We start from the raw sequence: 16,887 nt of genomic DNA, 5'->3' as shown, positions 1-16,887 counted from the left end.
AGACAATGGTGGAGATTTTAAAGGAGTGCTTTTATCAAATATTTTTATATACATGGAATTAGATTATCAAAGATCATGTGTATAAAGCTTTTAAAAATAAATTGTATGTAGGCTAGATTAGGTTTTGACTTGATTTAAAAGTATTTAATCAGTTTTTATAATGACCAGCAGATGACGACTTCTATATTGTAAACAATTACAAATGTCTTATGTTTCTCATCATTCACTTCAGGTCCTCGTTTCAGAATTCTTGTTAATAATAATAATAATAATAATAATAATAATAATAATAATAATAATAATAATAATAATAATAAATGAAAGTACTTAGACTTTTTAATAAACATCAACTCAATCCAATTCCACAATATTCTTTAAAAAATAGCAACATTCCTTTAAACTATGTGTAATTATGCCCTAAATTGAATAATCTTAATTTATTTGGCATATTTTCAGGGGTAAACCTCCACCTTTGTGTTTTGAAGTGTAAATCTTTATTGCTTTCGTTTCTGTTATTATAATAAACTGCATAACGAAACGTTGAGCCTGAATGGCAATAATCTCTTTCAGAAGTGAGACTGGTGTGTTATAAAAGTCAAAAAGTGATTCAAATACCTCAGAAGTTACGTTTACATCAGGATTGCTGAACATTTATTTATTTTTACGGTGAGATATTATAATTATCATTAACAGACGCTGAACCTAAATGATGTGTTTACATTTTATTTTGAAGAGTTTCCAGTTTTTACAGGCAGAAAAATTAGTTTGCACCTACCGGAAGTATTTCAACGTAAAAGCATCGGTTGTGAAAAAACGAGTTTTTTTGTTCACCTGAAATAAAAATACTACAACAAAATGAATAACTACAAACAGTGCCAATCACGGAACATTAATGTTCTTTGTGTGTTTGGTAATATAAAATAAAGTTTAAAGCTCTAGTGAAACGCGGTAGAAACCGGAAGTTGTGACTGAACTACGTCAGCTATCGGAAACATTTTTATTTTTCTACAGCAGCAGAAGACTCGGACGTGGACGCACATTCCTCCGCTGTTTGCGCCCGAAGCATCGCTCCAGATGATGGATTGTTCTCAGGAGGTTCCGTCTGTAACCGAGGAGTCCGGCGCTCAAATGGAGCTCAAAAAGGGAATGTCCATTTTTATTGACGTAAGTAGCTTTTCCCCTTTTTTATTATGATATTAAAGCTCAACTCTAGTTTCAGCTTATTTGTTCTGTTAATTAATATAGAATGTATCAATTTAATTAAATGTTTTTTTTTCTATTTATTAAACACGTTTTCAGTTTCACAGCTGATTTACTCTTGGGTTCAAAGAAAATGTGTCAAACAGATCTTCTGACTCTGAGGAAAGAAAAGAAACCCTGATGAAAGCTGGATTTTGCCGGATGAAGTCAGATTGAAACACTAACAGCTTTTCTTCTGCTGTGGGTGTTTGTTCATCTGAGTCAACTCAAACATTTTAAGTACGAAAAATAGAGATCAACAGACTCAGAAATTAGATTCAGTGACCAATTACAAGCAGTTCAGCCATTAATCCTTGAAGCACTGAATATATAATTATTTTTTGGGTAAAAACTAAACAATATTTGGGAATATTTGAAAAAACCAGACTATATTACCATAAATTAGTATATTATTATTATTATTATTATTATTATTATTATTATTATTATTATTATTATTACCTTCCATTAAATTATAAACCTCATATTTTCAAGTCTTCGGGGGGGGGGGGGGGGGGGGGGGGGCTATCTCCATCGGTCAATGGGCAATCAGGCGGGGTACACCCTGGACAGAGAGCCAGTCCATCGCAGGGCAACAAAGAGACACACAGGACAAACAATCACACACACACACGCACACACACACACCTAAGGACAATTTAGACAGACCAGTCAACCTACCAAGTAGGTTTTTGGGCTGTGGGAGGAAGCCGGAGAACCCGGAGAGAACCCACGCATGCACAGGGAGAACATGCAAGCTCCATGCAGAAAGATCCCAGGCCGGGAAGCGAACCCAGGACCTTCTCGCTGCAAGGCAACAGCTCTAAAAACTCATAAAAAAGATAATATTAATTTAAAAAAATAACTAATCATAATTTTAAAACAAGGAATATTTATAGATATTGGACTAGAAAACAGTGATTTTAACAAAATTTAAAAGCAGTTAAGTAATAAATCCACATTTTTAATAGCCGAAGCCTTTAGTTTGTCTTATTTCTTCTGAAAACCCAATTTTAATTGCATTTTTAATTTCACCTATTTGGTATAAATATAAGACCTCATTAGAAAAATGAAATATAAAAAATAATCCACCTGAATAAGGGGTCCAAGGGTCCAAGTCAATAATTTCACTAAGATTCTGCACATATTCTGTTCATCTTTTGTGTTTATTTCACAATTATTTATACAGCTAATCTCACTGAAACATCAGGTCTCAGACAAAAAGGCAGGTAGGACATTCTAAAAGACATTTAAAAGTGAGTTTGGGCAGAAGTTTAAAGTTTATGAAAGCTCAAGTTTAATGTGAATTGAGACTGAATTTGATGTTGAAGGATTATTTTTTGGAGTCTGTTTTCTAGTTTTAGACACTTTGCCTGCTCAGATTCTTTACAAGTGAAAGTGTGGCTCCATTAAAGAAAAGTGTTTATTTTTAGTTAGATCAGCTTAAAGCTGACGTGGTCGCTGCCAGCCTCTCTTTCATCTCCTGCGGACTCTGGGACAGCTCGATCAATAATTCAGCGACATGCCACTTTTGCGAGTGTGATCAATGACCACCCCCCTCCCCTCACTCCCCTCCCCTCTCTCGCTCACTTTAACTTTGAAGAAGTGTCCCCCTGTCTTTCTGACATCTCTCCTCCCCTTCTTCTGTTTTAGATTCTGCGGAGAGCCGATAAAAACGGTGCGTAACCAGACCCAAACACACACTTCAGCCCCATTTTCCCTCGTGTGCAAGAACAGATGCAGTTCCTCGGATCAAATTCTGATCATGACTCTGTGCTGATCGGTTACCATGGAAACAGAAAACTGACCATGCCAGTCATGGTTCTGCTTCCGAGTGTTAATTAAGGACAACGTAGAAAATTTGAAGAATTTGGAGACATTCTTATGGTGGTTCGCTGCATGTTTAAGACTTAAATCTGTCCATCTTAAACACAAAGGTTGTTTTGACATTATTGGCGCACCAAGTCGAATTTTACAGTGAAAATTTAACACAAAACAGTCTGATGTCTTAATCATATTGGAAGGAAGGTTACACTGAAACAGATTTCCTTCTGAGCTGGCTGAGGGGTGGTCAGTTTTTCTCCTCTCAAAATGCCAAAGAGGGATGGAGTCTTTGTTTACAATGTGTGAGCCGTAGGGTTGCCGAGTCTGTGCCGGCGTTTGTAATTCAACACCGGCTGGCAAAACGCAGCAGAGTTTTGGACAGACCTAAACCAAGAGAAGCCCAGGTGTTGCCACGGCATCTTTGTGTTCGGGTAAAGCCGGGCGTACACTGTGCGACTTTTTCACCTTTTTGAGCCGATTTTCCACTCGTGCGAGAATCCACAAGATCGGGGCGAGTTTTGCGCTGAGCGTCGTGTAGTGTACAGGGGGTTATGAGAGGCGATTAACACCACGTGACCTGCTACCGATCAACAATCGTGAGCTCGCACGGACTTCTGGAGTGTTTGATATTTTTCTCGTTCCTCGTGAGGGTTGAAGCGAGCGGCTGCAACCCAAAAAGTATCAGAACCGCTCACGGCGCATGCGCAATCATGCATCAACACCACTCACACGCTATTTCCCTAATAACACACGTTGTTCGTTTTTATTTCTAAACGTTTTTTTACACACAAAGACAAGGATTGTCAAGAACGTGTGTTTGTCAGGTTCATGTCAAATTAAACTGATCACAAAACACAGATTTACTTTCTTTATTTCGTTTTCCTCATCCAACCCCCATAAATCCCTGTGTGTCCTCCTGCAGCACTCCCGAAGGACAACAGGTAAGACAAAAAAGTCTGACGTGTTGTGTAAAAACTGCTATTTTTAGCATATTTTTAGGTCCGACGTGTTGCTAGACGTACAGTGTGAGCAGTCAGGTCGCATCCGAGAACTGGGTCGTACAGTGTGAGCGCATGACTCGTGAGATCTGCCCTGCGGAGAAGTCGTACAGTTTGAGCTGAAGCTGAGTGCTACTAGTGAAAAAGTCGCACAGTGTCCGCCCGGCTTAAAGAAGGATAGAGGCTAACATCGAGCTAACAATGCTAACTGTGAATTACACACAGTCGGCCTTAAAAAAAATCTCACGATACTTTTTCAATTGCAGACAATTCGATATTACAGTGAAATGTATTACTCTACTTATCAACTTGCCGCATATGACTCGTCTTACCTCATCCTCTATCTTCTGGTGCTGTACGTTAGCACTAGCTATGAACTCTAAATGCATCACATGTACTATGTTGGACATCAATGTCCCTCTCAAATAAACATTAAATGATTTGTAAATAGCAACAACTGTGAAAAAACAGGAGTGAGAGCGTCATTCGTGTGTCTTGAAAGTGGGCTGCGGTACCCAAATTTTACCACAAGATGTTCGTTCTTACACCATGCACCTAAAAACAATGAAGCATAAAGGCAAAAAGGTCCTACATAACAATGCAAACCTCCAGCTTTTGTCTTGTTTTTAAACTTGTATGAGGAACATAAAGTATTCAACTGAAAAGGACCTCATCAGCTAGCTTAGCGAACTAGGTCTAGGAACGCTCGACTCTGCGGCCCCTAGCAGCATTCTGGCTGGCCAATCACAGCTCTCTATTGGGGCTTCCAACCAATAGAGCGCTATGATTGGTCCACAATGGTAGGCCAATTACAGCGTTCTATCGGCTTTGTGGTCCAGTCAAGGCACTCTATTGGTTTGGTGGGCGGGACGATGCGACATAGTGGACCAAGATGGCGACAGCTTGTTTGAAACACCTTGTACATCAATTTTGGACTATTTGGACTTGGGCGTTGTTAGAATCAGGAACAGAAAGATGTAATTAGTCCTTTATTAGGAAAAAGGATGTATTTTTCCCATCTTCAACAGCAGACTGCCTCGTTGACCGACATCCATTGCGGTGAGTACGTCACGTTGTTTGTTGTCCACTAGCATCTTAGTAGTATCTTTTGAAAGACAAGGAAGATCCCGCCCCATGACGGAGAACCTTCAAATGAGCATTGCCAGACTGTTTGTAGGAGAATATTTGGATAGTCATGCAAACATGTGGTTCAGAATGTTATTGGTTTCAGAGACAAGTTTGCAAAAAATGCAAAAACATAATGTTCTGATTTGTTTTACTTGAACACTGGATTTATTCCTCTCAGGACGTGGTGTTGCAGCAGAATAACTACAGAACGCTGAACATATTAATCAAACATCTTTAATATTTTTAATGTTTTTAAAGATGGCTGTTTTTCTTTTAACTTTACACCAATAAGCATTTCTAAAACTGTGATACGGAGACGTTTACCACCAGGTTGCATCACCTCCTCTTCAAACTCTGTTGAGACGGTAGACACCAATAGTGTTGTTTTTATATGAGTTATTTCATCATACAGGATGGCAGCAAATGCTGATGGTGCTTTCACAGATGTGCATGTTACATGTGCACTAATGCACCCTTTAAAGTTGGCTTTTGAATTGTGAATTGCAAAAAAGCCAGATGGTCTTTTGCCTCTTTAGCCCAGAGGCACGACATCTATACCTTCCAGTAGAATTTAGGTCTTTATTTGTGAGAAAACCATCCTCCGTCCACAAAGCTACTCCCCGAAAACAGGTCTGTTTTCCTCGTTTTTATTATTTGTTATTATTTGCAGTTTTATATTCAGGAACGTTTCAAATTTCTGGCACATGAAGGTTTGTTTTAATTGCTAATGTGGTAAAATTATGTAACCGGACTTGATTTTTACAATCGTTTAGCAAGTCAAAACTAAAAAAATACAGGAATCACATATTTTATGAATAATTTTAAGCATTCCTCAAAGCAGCTTATATTTTTATTTTTCAATACATTTTTACATTTACATTTAGAGTCTCCAACTACCTGACATGGGTGATTTTGTTCTGTAGGAAAAACTAGAATATAGTATGATATCGGATGAAGGTACTAAGGCTACAAAGGCATTGATGGAAGCTTTTTCCAAGGGGGTCAAATTTAGTTTGATTTCTGTTGACCATAAGAAACCGTCTCCCGTTATTTCCTGACCCATAATGGTGCCCCAAACTGGGCTAATTTAGAATAGCATGCTGGTGTTTGGTTCCTGTTGTCATTCGGGCCTTGACCTGAATAAGAAATACACAAAAAATAAAAACAAATACAACTGGAGGTACATTTTAGAGCTCAAAATGTCCAAAAATCACTCATCAGAACATTTTGCGTGCCACTTGGCTGTTCATTAAACATGCTGAATGATGTGAAGCATTGATGTGCTGCAGAAGGTGTCCCACACCTTTGTTTTCACATACCAACAGCATCATGTAGAGCCGAGCGAATTTCTGAGCTCATCAGTGATGAGACGGTTCACGTTCCAGTTACGTGCTCGCCGAGTCTCTGGCAATGTAAACGCGTTGTCCACCAACACCAGCTCAGATTCAGTCCAAGTTCAAATGTTTGCTTATATTATTTTGTAAATGCACTTTTTTATTATATGGAAGTATTTTTGAAGTTCTTGCACGGTGCTGAGAGGATTTGTCATTTTGTCTCCAGATGATGGGAAGCTGTCCTTTGATGAGTTTAAATCCTACTTCTCTGATGGGGTCCTAACAGCCGAGGAGCTGAAGGAGCTTTTCCACGCCATCGATACTCACAACACCGAGTGAGTTGTTTGGGTTTTAACTTATCCATGCACAGGGAGGGTTAGGGTTGAGTTTGCTGTTGCTAGAGTGCCTTGACATGAAAGTGGGTCTTTAGTCAGGACTTAAAAACCATCAATGAGGGTGACTGATGCACCACCGATTGCAACTGGTTGCAAAATGTGGGAGCCAACACCGAAAATGCACGGTCCCCCCCGTGACCTGCACTTTGAGTGAGGAACCACCAGCAGCCCCCTGTCGGCCGAGCGAAGGGGTATCACTATGCAGGAGGAGTTTTGTCCACAGTGGTCTCTCCCTTAGAAATAGGGCGAAAAGCTTGGTCACCCAGGAGGAGCTTGGAGTAGATCCGTTCCTCCTCCACATAGAGAGGAAATGCCTCCTGGACGCCTCCCTGGTGAGGTTTTCCGGGCACGTCCGACTGGGAGGAGACCTAAAGAAAGACCCAGGACACGCCGGAGGGACTTTCTCACCGCTGGCCAGGGAACGTCTTAGGATTTCCCCGGAGGAGCTGGCTGGGGAGAGGGAAGTCAGAGCCTCTGCTTAGGCTGCTGCCCCCGCCAGCTGACCCTGGATAAGCAGATGAAAATGGATGGATGGAATTTTTTTTAAAATACTTTAATAACTGTAGATTTATTTTTCTTTTTTATGTTTGTCCCTTTTTATTTTGTCTATAAAACACAGCACTTTCACCAGTTTACCCTCCAGGATGGTTGGAAAACAAAAAGAGCCTCATCAGAAACTGCTTGATGGTCCGTTTCTCCTTTTCATGAAGTGTTTTCTCGTGTTTGCACAACTCTCCCCTGGTCAACGTCGTAGGGGCTGCATGACTTAATTTTTAAAAAAGTTGATAGTCAAGTAATGAAAATAGAGTCGGCTTTAACTAGTCGATGACGTCATACACCTGAAGCGGTGCGCGCGCGGGGGGGAGGGGGGGGGTGTCGGTTGTTTCGCTGGAGTTTTTGACAATTAAAATTGCGTCCACATTTTCAAAGTTAACACATATCTCTTTAAACAACGGTAGTTTCTGCATCTGGTTCCCCCGCTTCAGCCCTCTCCCCCCTCCCCCTGCGCAGTGGCCAGAAACTCACCGGCGTTCCTGCAGCCTCTCAGAGTTCCTGCTGCTCTAAACATTAAAATAATTATTTCATTTTCTGTTCCTCACTTCTGATTACCTTCAATGGTGTCTGTTTGTTGCAACCACCAGGTACAAAAACTAACTTGTTTTTATTTGGCTATTTTTCTGTCCTGCCTGTTTATTATCTTCCTGCATCTCCTGTCAATCCTAAAGAAAAACTGCTACCTGGGTTCATATATATTCACCTCATGAGCTACCTTTGAACTGCAGTTCTAAAAGATCTACCGACAGCAAAAACAGCGGAGTGCGCGCTGCTCGCGGCCGCATCAGTGATCGGTGCGTCACCGGAGGACAAAACAGGTGATGCGCTCTGCTCCACGCATCAGGCACAAATAAAAGACAGAAAACATAAAAGGAAATGAGCCGACATGAACGGTCGCATGTTAAATTTGTTTTTGAGGTGGTGACACCTAATTTGATAATGTTACTGTGGCCGTGCTCAGGACGCAGATGTCTGGAGCGCGTCAACAATCAGAGCTTTGCATGCTGGTTAAGGTTAGGATGGGGGTGAGGGGAAGGTTAAATTGCAAGAGGGTAAACGTCACAATTTGGTTAAATGTCCGTTTTACGGCGGGTGTCAGTACCGACGCTCTGGCACAGCACGTCGCCTCCCAACGCGCAGGGGCTCATCACCTGCTGTCTTTTCCGAGGACTGCATCTTATCGGTCATTATCACGTGACAGTGACTAGTCTGTGAAAGGCATAAAAAGTCACTACAGAGCAGTGAAGTCGACTAGTTCATACAACCCCTACAATGTAGTGTGAGACAGAGTTAGAACCAGTGCAAACCCCCAGACTATGCCTCTTTACTGACGTGTGTGTGTGTGTGTGTGTTTGTGTCTAACAGAGAACAATAGATTCTTTTAATGTTTTTTCAACAACTTTTCCTTTCTAACACCTTTCAGACTCAGACAGCCTGAATGCACAAGTATTAAGTACAATCAGTTATCAAGGAGTTCCCTGTCTGGTCAAAAAACATAAAATAAAACAAATTAAAGCATATTTCTATCTGAGGTCACATTATAATTAAAAAAATGTTTGTCCAGAACAATCGGGAAAGAATTTAAGCTAATTAACAATTAAAAAGGTCATTTTTAAAAATGTGTTCTTTGCTGATTTTTGCAGCAATTTGGACACTGATGAACTCTGTGGTGAGTTCAGTCTTTTCCTAAATGAAATTTGTATTGTAATAAAATGCAAGAAACAGTTATGTACAACCCCTACAAGGTATGACTTGTGTGTGTATTTTGCAGGGTACTTCTCCGAGCATCTTGGTGAATATGAGAATGTTCTTGCAGCTCTGGAGGACCTGAACATGTCCATATTAAAGGCAATGGACAAGACAAAGAAGGTAAGGAGGCAACGGGTGTTTTTTGACTAATTACTTTCCTAAACTAATGATTGTTGGTCAGGTTGTTATTTGGAGACCAAATGTAAAAAAGATCACGTCTAATGCAGTGAAATTTTAAAATTTCTTTTAAGAAATAATGACAAGGAGAGGTTCTGCTTGTGGTTTATTTATCGCATGGACAAACATCAGTCAGTATTTTTGCTTTTAATAACCCATTTCAGAGTGTGTAAGCCTATTTGTCTTATTTATCTGCAATGCTAATCTGATCTGATGTTGATGTGTTAGTGATATTACGGCCTCCAACCTTGGAAGAAGTTAGGTGTGAGAGGTCCTGGGTGAAAATCCCGGACAAGCCCCCAATTGTTACAACCCAGCTCATTTTGCCATAACAAAAGGAGTTGCACCATGTAACAGTTACAGTTTTGTTTACCTGTTTGTAGCTACAGTTTCGCTGACGGCTGCCGGCTTCTTCAGGCTGACGCTGATGGTGGCGCGTCACTTCCTTCTCCGTTTAGAGTAAACAAAACTGTTTCTGTGTTTAAAAAAGAACGAAAGAATGGATTTAGAAAGACACAGCAAGAACACACCTAAGATGTAACAGTTAGTTAAATATTATTCATTCAACCAAAATAATGTTAATTTAACCTGTAGAAAACAAAAGTTAAAACAAGGAGGTGCAAATTGAACACAAATTTAACGCAGCATAAATAGTAGGGATGTGACAAAATATCGTTTGGCGAAAACTCACGATACAAAACGTGACAAAATGCATCAAGGTAAAAAAAAAAGGACCACGAAATTAGACTAGGCAGCACTGCTGCATGATTTGTGTAGTAGTAGGGCAGGCATACAGTCTATGGTGACAAGCTGATAGCACCATCTCTGCTGATAAAGCAGGGTAAAACTAAATTAAAAACATCCGGGGAAAGGTGCAGTGCGTCGTGACGTCAAGTCACAGCGTATGTTGTAACAACATCACTGCAGGCTACAGCGAGTGAACAAATATTAGCATTAGCACCAAGTTGGTGCCACCAACTGCCTTGCCCCCAAATAACAGAACAATGGAGTCAAATGTGGTCAAAATTGAGGATGCTCTTCCTGGATACAGGTCATCTGTCTGGCAGTAGTTTGGCTTTCCGATTAAAAAAGACAATGACGGCAATAGAGTAACGGAAAAGACCAAGACTGTGTGTAAGCTCTGCTATGCTGTCATTCCGTACACCACCTCCAACACAACAAACATGAACCACCACCTTCAACGTTACCATAAAAATGTGAAGACGGCCTTGGCGAAAACAAGTCTACCGAAAGGACAGCGGACCATGAAACAAGCACTGACACCAACTCTCCCTCCGTCAAGTCCACGTGCAAAACAGATAACCCGGCTCATTGGTGAGTTCATAGTGGACTACATGGCTCCATTTAACATATTAGAGAACAGAAAATTCATCCAAATGTTCAAGGTGCTGGAGCCCAAGTTTAAGATGCCATGCCGAGGACATTTTTAAGAGAAGGTAATCCCGGAAATTTACAATGAAACGAAACAAAGCGTGAAAGAGTGTAAAAAATGCCGACTGCGTCGCTCTGACCACCGACAGCTGGACCTCGCGTGCAACACAGAGTTATGTCACCGTCACGGCACAAGTCATCAACGAAAAATGGGAGAGTAAAAGCTTTGTGTTGCAAACTCGTGAGCTAAGTGAAAGTCATACTAGTGTTAACATAGCTCAAGTGTTGAGAAATTCACTGAGTGAGTGGGAGCTAACAAGGCCACACACAACCATTGCTTGTGTCACAGACAACGCGAGCAACCTGGACATTGCTGTGAGAGAGAGCGGTCTCCACCCTCACATCAAGTGCTTGGCGCATGTTGTGAATCTGGCCAGTAAGAGAGGCTTGGCTGTATCCCACGTTGCGCGCCTTCTTGGTCGTGTGCAAAGAATAACTAAATTTTTTCACAAGAGCACCACGGCCACCGCAGACCTGACCAACGAGCAAACCCAGTTGGAACTTCCTCGGCATAAACTCATCGCCGATGTCCAGACCAGGTGGAACAGCATGTACGACATGCTGGCGCGCTACCTGGAGCAGCAAGCAGCTGTCTCAGCACCATTGAGCTGCCCAGAAGTCCGAAGGAATGCGAGAGAAATCGACACTCTGGATCACACTGATCTATCAGATGTAGAAGACATAGTGAAACTGCTTAAGCCACTAAAGACAGCCACAACTGTTGTCTGTGATGAAAAAGAGCCCACTGTTTCACTGATAATGCCACTGAAGCACATGATCGAGCAAAGCATGTCACCAAACGGAAATGAAACACAGACCATCGCCAACATGAAAAGCGCCATCTTACTCAACATCTCGGATCGATGCACCGGGGACTGTAATGACATGCTGCAGGAGTGCACAGCGCTTGACCCACGATTCAGAAGCCTGTCCCATCTGAATGATGAACAACGTGAGTCCATCTATGCCCGAATATGTGAAAAAGCTTCAGCACTTCATGAGCAGCGCAACCAGGTAGGCTAACTTTTATTGAAAAAAAAAATTCTGAGGTTTCCTGCTGCATGTGTGTAACCCTGCATGTATGTGCAGGCCAGAGTCTGAAAACTTATTTCTCATGTTTTTTTATTAGTCGATCAGAGAGAGAGAGAGTGAAGGACAGAAATGTTTAACTAGTTTTTCTATTTTATTTATTTTCAGACCAGTTACACTGATGAAAGAACCACTAGGGCCAGTGCTTCAACATCAGAGGCAGCAGCAGAGCAGGCCAGGGTCATGGCTGAGGCAGCACAGGGAGCAGAGCAGAGCCAGGAAGAGCCAGTAGAAGGAGAAAGGCAGATGCAGGATGCGACACAGCCTCCCCCACCAAAGAAGACAGCGTTGGAAGATCTCCTTGGGAGCTCCTACACTACTGTTGAGACAGTGCAGACCAGCAGAGGGATTGAAATGGAGATACTCTCCTACAGGAGTGGGATTCCCATCCCACTCAACAGAAGTCCACTTGAGTGGTGGAAAGTTAATGCTTATGCTTACCCCATACTTGCCCCCCTTGCCAAAGCCTACCTTTGCATTCCTGCTACATCGGTGCCCAGTGTGCGTGTCTTTTCCACGGCAGGAGACATTGTGTCTGCTCAAAGATCACTGATTACACCAGAACATGTTGATATGTTAGTTTTTTTGAAGAAGAACCAGTCCTGAGATAAGTTAACCAAGGCCTATAGCAGCACGTTTGTGTTTGGCCTGTTAGGCCTTGTGTTTCCCTGTGTGCAACTGGAAAAAAATAAACAAGTTGTTATTATACAGTAATAAATTTTTCCTTTTTTTTCTTATTTGATATCGTTTTGTGACTCAGACATATCAAGGTGCATCGTATCGTGAGTTTTAAGTAGATCGTCCCATTCCTAATAAATAGACACCCCAGGTGTTCTACATTACCCGATAAACCAGGTAAATTAGGTAGACTGTCCTGGTTGACCACAAAATGACCAGCAGGGTCGTAACAAATGATTTTTGACAAAGCAATGTCCATAGGAGTTGTCTAAATTAAAAGCAATAGGCAGCAGTTTTTAAGAGCAAATTAAAGAATTTTAGCCACAAAAGTGGCATTAAGCTGACAAAATGGCTGAAAAACCAATTAGTTGTAAAATCGATGTGTACAAGATCAATATTGCAAATTGGACTGCTTTAAATGAGATAGTCAAAGTGACAAGAGATCAATCAACAAAACCCATCGGATTGAAATTAAAAAGTTAATGAAATAGATTTTCTCGGATTGTGACTCCAGTTTTGTCTCTCCAGAGGTCCCATTTTTCAAATTTCTGTTAAAGCCACTGCTTACTCATACTAATGAAACAAAACAAAAGCAAGCTAATTACAACATAAATGTCAAATTAAACGAGCTGTTCTTGTACCATGAAGCATTTTTTTCATTACGATATTACAGATAAGAAATAGGATTAAAGCTGAAAATGAGAGTAAATTATCAGAGATTAAAGTGACACGTGGACAAAATAGAAGCTTTTGTCCTTCCACCAGCTCTCGTTTTTCGATTGTATCTCATCAGACACATTATGACAGATGCTGCGGCGCTCAAATCAGCCCTCAGATCAGCACACAAGTTGACAACGTCTTGCTGTGGACACTGTGTGGGAGTCAGAGCGTTCATCTGTCAGTTCTAGTTTTTTTTTCCTTCTAACAGCACAGAAATAAGTGTCAACAGTCCCAACCCACTGAAAACTCAAACAGCAGAGCCAGATAGGTTTTAGTTCAGTGGTATCAGTATTACAAATGAAATAGTTAAGATTTATCCAGAAATTTAAAACTGTTTAAGTCTTTAGGAATAATGGAACAAGATTGAAAAGATGTCATGAATGTAAAAATGTAGAAAAGACAAAAATTCAATTTAAACTTTTTCGTTTTTGGTCGTCATCCCAACAAGCTGCAGCTGTTCGCAACAAATCACGAACAAAATTCGCAAGGAGTTTGTAAAAGTTTTTGCAACAAGGATTCAAAGAATCATTGCAGGTTCCAGCAACCTGTCTCCGGGAGTTGGTGGCTGAATTACGAACAGTTTGTGGCTGAATTTGTAGGGATGTTGGGCAAATACTGGGATTAATTTGTAGTTTAACATATGCAAAAGTATTTCACCAATTCAGTGAGACTCCAGCTGAAAATCGGCATTGCACAAACAAAACTAAGAGCAACATTCTTCATGAATGACCATGGAATCAAATTTACAAATGTCATTTTAATCTGTCGTCTTTAGCATGATGTCATCAAGGAGATGAGGATATGGCTGTGGCTTCTGCCCCTGCTTCGCCTTCCTTTTTGGAAGGAGCTGGAAGTGATGCATCATACCGCGCACGTGCCCACAAATAGCCTTGTAGCGCTAACGGAAAAGTAATGTTTTCAATATGTTCCTGCTCAGACACACCTGATTCTAACAGCATTGATCAAGGTCTGCAGGAGCAGCTAATCACTCGTTTTAATCAAATCTGCAGAGTTCAAGCAGGAAATCATCTAAAACTGGCCCTCTTGATGCTAGCACATCACTGCTAATGCTAGAACCGGCTAAAACAATAATATGTGAGGTTGAACGTTACGCCAACCACTTAGGTCCAGTACACAAAAGATAAATCTCTTTTCGTTCCCTCCCTCCTCATCTACAGTTAGCATGAATTTTTCAGACTGACATTAATTCACTGCAGGTCAAGTTAGCATTCAAGCTAGGTTGGTGTGCTAAGCTGACTGTACATCACTCCCAGGGGTGCCGCCAGAAAATTCTGATAAGGGTGGCCAGACAGGGCCAACGAAAAATTTTGGGGTGGCACACCAAATTGGTCCTGATGGTAACTTTGGGATAGTTTAGCCTGTGGTGAGGCATTGCATTGCTCCTTTCTTCCTTTTTTTTTAAATTAAAAACAATATATATCCATAACACTTTACTCAAATTTGAGAAAAACAAACATTTCAGAAATATACATTTCAGTTATCTTTAATGTTATTCCAGAATTTATTTTAAAGTTTTATTTTTTAGTTTAATTCACCTGTTTCTGCCTTCACAAAAATCTTTGAAGATATAAACTTAATTTTTAAAATGGTGAGCAGTAGAAACATAAATATATTTTAAATTCTAATAACCTTTTTACTCATCAATTGTATATTTTTGGAGGGTGGTATTTACATTTATGTCTGAATTTATGCTTTGAGTGGACATAAATATGAATTATTAACACCCGTCCTCCTTGGGGTGGCTGTGGCCACCTCTGGCCACCCCTTGGGGGCACCACTGATAACTCCGTAGTGTATTTTGGGTACTGGGGCACATTATGTTGATTGACAGCTCCCTCTTGTGAATACCCAACTCTATTGGTCAATGATCTAGACTTCCATAAATAATTTATTTTGCCAGGGGAGGGTCTTGGGGGCAATACAATTATGAAAGGTTACCTACTTTATATCATAAAACAGGGTCAGATATAGCCTAGAAGTCTATACCACTTGCCGAAGCAAAATAATTTTGCTCTGTATATCGGTCTAGCTACGTTCCATAGGAACTAGCCAATCACAGCACTCTGTTGGTTAGGTGGGTGGGATGATATGTTCACATTTTTGGATGGCTTGCCAGGCTAGGTCAGACAGTCATATCTGAACAATTTTTAAGTTATTTTTAAAAATTCAAACTAGTCACCCCAGCATAAAAAATTTAAACCAATCACAAGTCAACCCAGTCTTGACCTGAATCCAACCCAACAATGAAGTCAGGGTTTTTATTCTTTTGAGAAGGAATTACTTTGCTGCCCTTGACTCTTAAAAGCCTCCAGGCATCTCCCACAGGAAGTATGGGACCCCAGAGGCCCGCTCAGTTGGCCGTGCATGCCCCTTCATGGTTCTTGGATATTGAAAGCTGATTAAATTAAATTACTCTGTACTGTGTGGACAGGATTGGTAGGAATTAAAACCAAAATATTCAGACAGAAAGACAAGATTTCACACCACTGATGCAAACAGATGCTATATTAGTCACAGGCTAAAGCTTGGCCTTCTTTGATGAAAGTATTTGAGTGGGTGGTCTATGTCTCTCTCTCTCTCTCTCTCTCTCTCTCTCTCTCTCTCTCTCTCTCTCTCTCTCTCTCTCTCTGTGTGTGTGTGTGCATTTGTGTGACAGAGGTGTTTGCACAGGGAGTCATGAGTCTTACTTTTGCTGCTCTGACAAGTACACACACAAGCTAATTGCGTGGGCGCTACAATGAGAAGGTGGATCTAAATCAAAGCTGGGTTTATTAACAGCAGGGAGCTGATTAGAGGCAATATGGAAAAGCCAGAATAATCTCTACTGGTTTATTTTTGAGAAAAGTGAAACCATTGCTTTCTGATGAAATATAGCAAAGGCTGAAGTGATTAAATTGCTAAATTAGAGCAATAATAATTGATTTCTGAGTAAAATATTAAAATGGGGTAAGTGGGATCACACTTCTAGTAAAACATGTTTTTATGTCTTCTTTGAGCGTTTTAACAAATTCTCATAGTGATAATGTGAGTACCGTAATTTCCGGACTATAGAGCACAGCTCAATATAAGCCGCACCAACAAGAAAAAAAAGGTTTTCTACACACACACACACAGGCTGCACTCAAATACAAGCCGCGGCACAGCAGCCACATGCAGGTCTCCGGCGCAGCACTGGTAGCATTCATATTTCTGGATGGTTATAAAATAAAAACAGAACTGACACGTTATTACCGCTAATTTGCATGTTTAGAAGAAAAGAACAGCGCTGACACAGCATTAATAAGCCCTGGATGATTAGAAAATAAAATCTGCACACAAAACATGCCTGGTTAGTAGATAAAACACACTTGCCTACCAGAAGACGTCATTTGCTCTCATCTTCCTCTTGCGCACTAAAGCCATTAAAGTCCTCTTCTTCAGTGTTGGAGTTGAACAGCCTCAGAAGAGCTTCGTCACATACCTTTTCTGTGGCGATGTCCGTGTTGCTGTCATCATCCCCGGGTGAAGCTGGCTTGAATGAGTTCTTCC

General features: G+C 40.8%; 1 protein-coding gene across 1 annotated transcript in view; it reads left to right on the top strand.

Annotated features, from left to right (window-relative positions):
- The first annotated feature begins 982 nt into the window (after positions 1–982).
- The window catches only part of necab1 (N-terminal EF-hand calcium binding protein 1), a 52,922-nt gene continuing 37,017 nt past the window's right edge, over positions 983–16,887 (top strand). Inside the window, exons 1-5 of the mRNA XM_054745194.2 lie at positions 983–1,164; positions 2,893–2,917; positions 6,750–6,858; positions 9,117–9,142; positions 9,245–9,342. Of these exons, the coding sequence (XP_054601169.2) occupies positions 1,075–1,164; positions 2,893–2,917; positions 6,750–6,858; positions 9,117–9,142; positions 9,245–9,342 (348 nt within the window). The 5' untranslated portion in view covers positions 983–1,074. The remainder of the gene's footprint in view (positions 1,165–2,892; positions 2,918–6,749; positions 6,859–9,116; positions 9,143–9,244; positions 9,343–16,887) is intronic.

The sequence above is a fragment of the Nothobranchius furzeri genome, chromosome 19 (assembly GCF_043380555.1).
Source record: "Nothobranchius furzeri strain GRZ-AD chromosome 19, NfurGRZ-RIMD1, whole genome shotgun sequence".
In the NCBI taxonomy this organism is placed as follows: Eukaryota; Metazoa; Chordata; class Actinopteri; order Cyprinodontiformes; family Nothobranchiidae; genus Nothobranchius; species Nothobranchius furzeri.
Note: the sequence above shows the minus strand (reverse complement) of the source record. Positions and strands in the feature narration are given on the sequence as shown.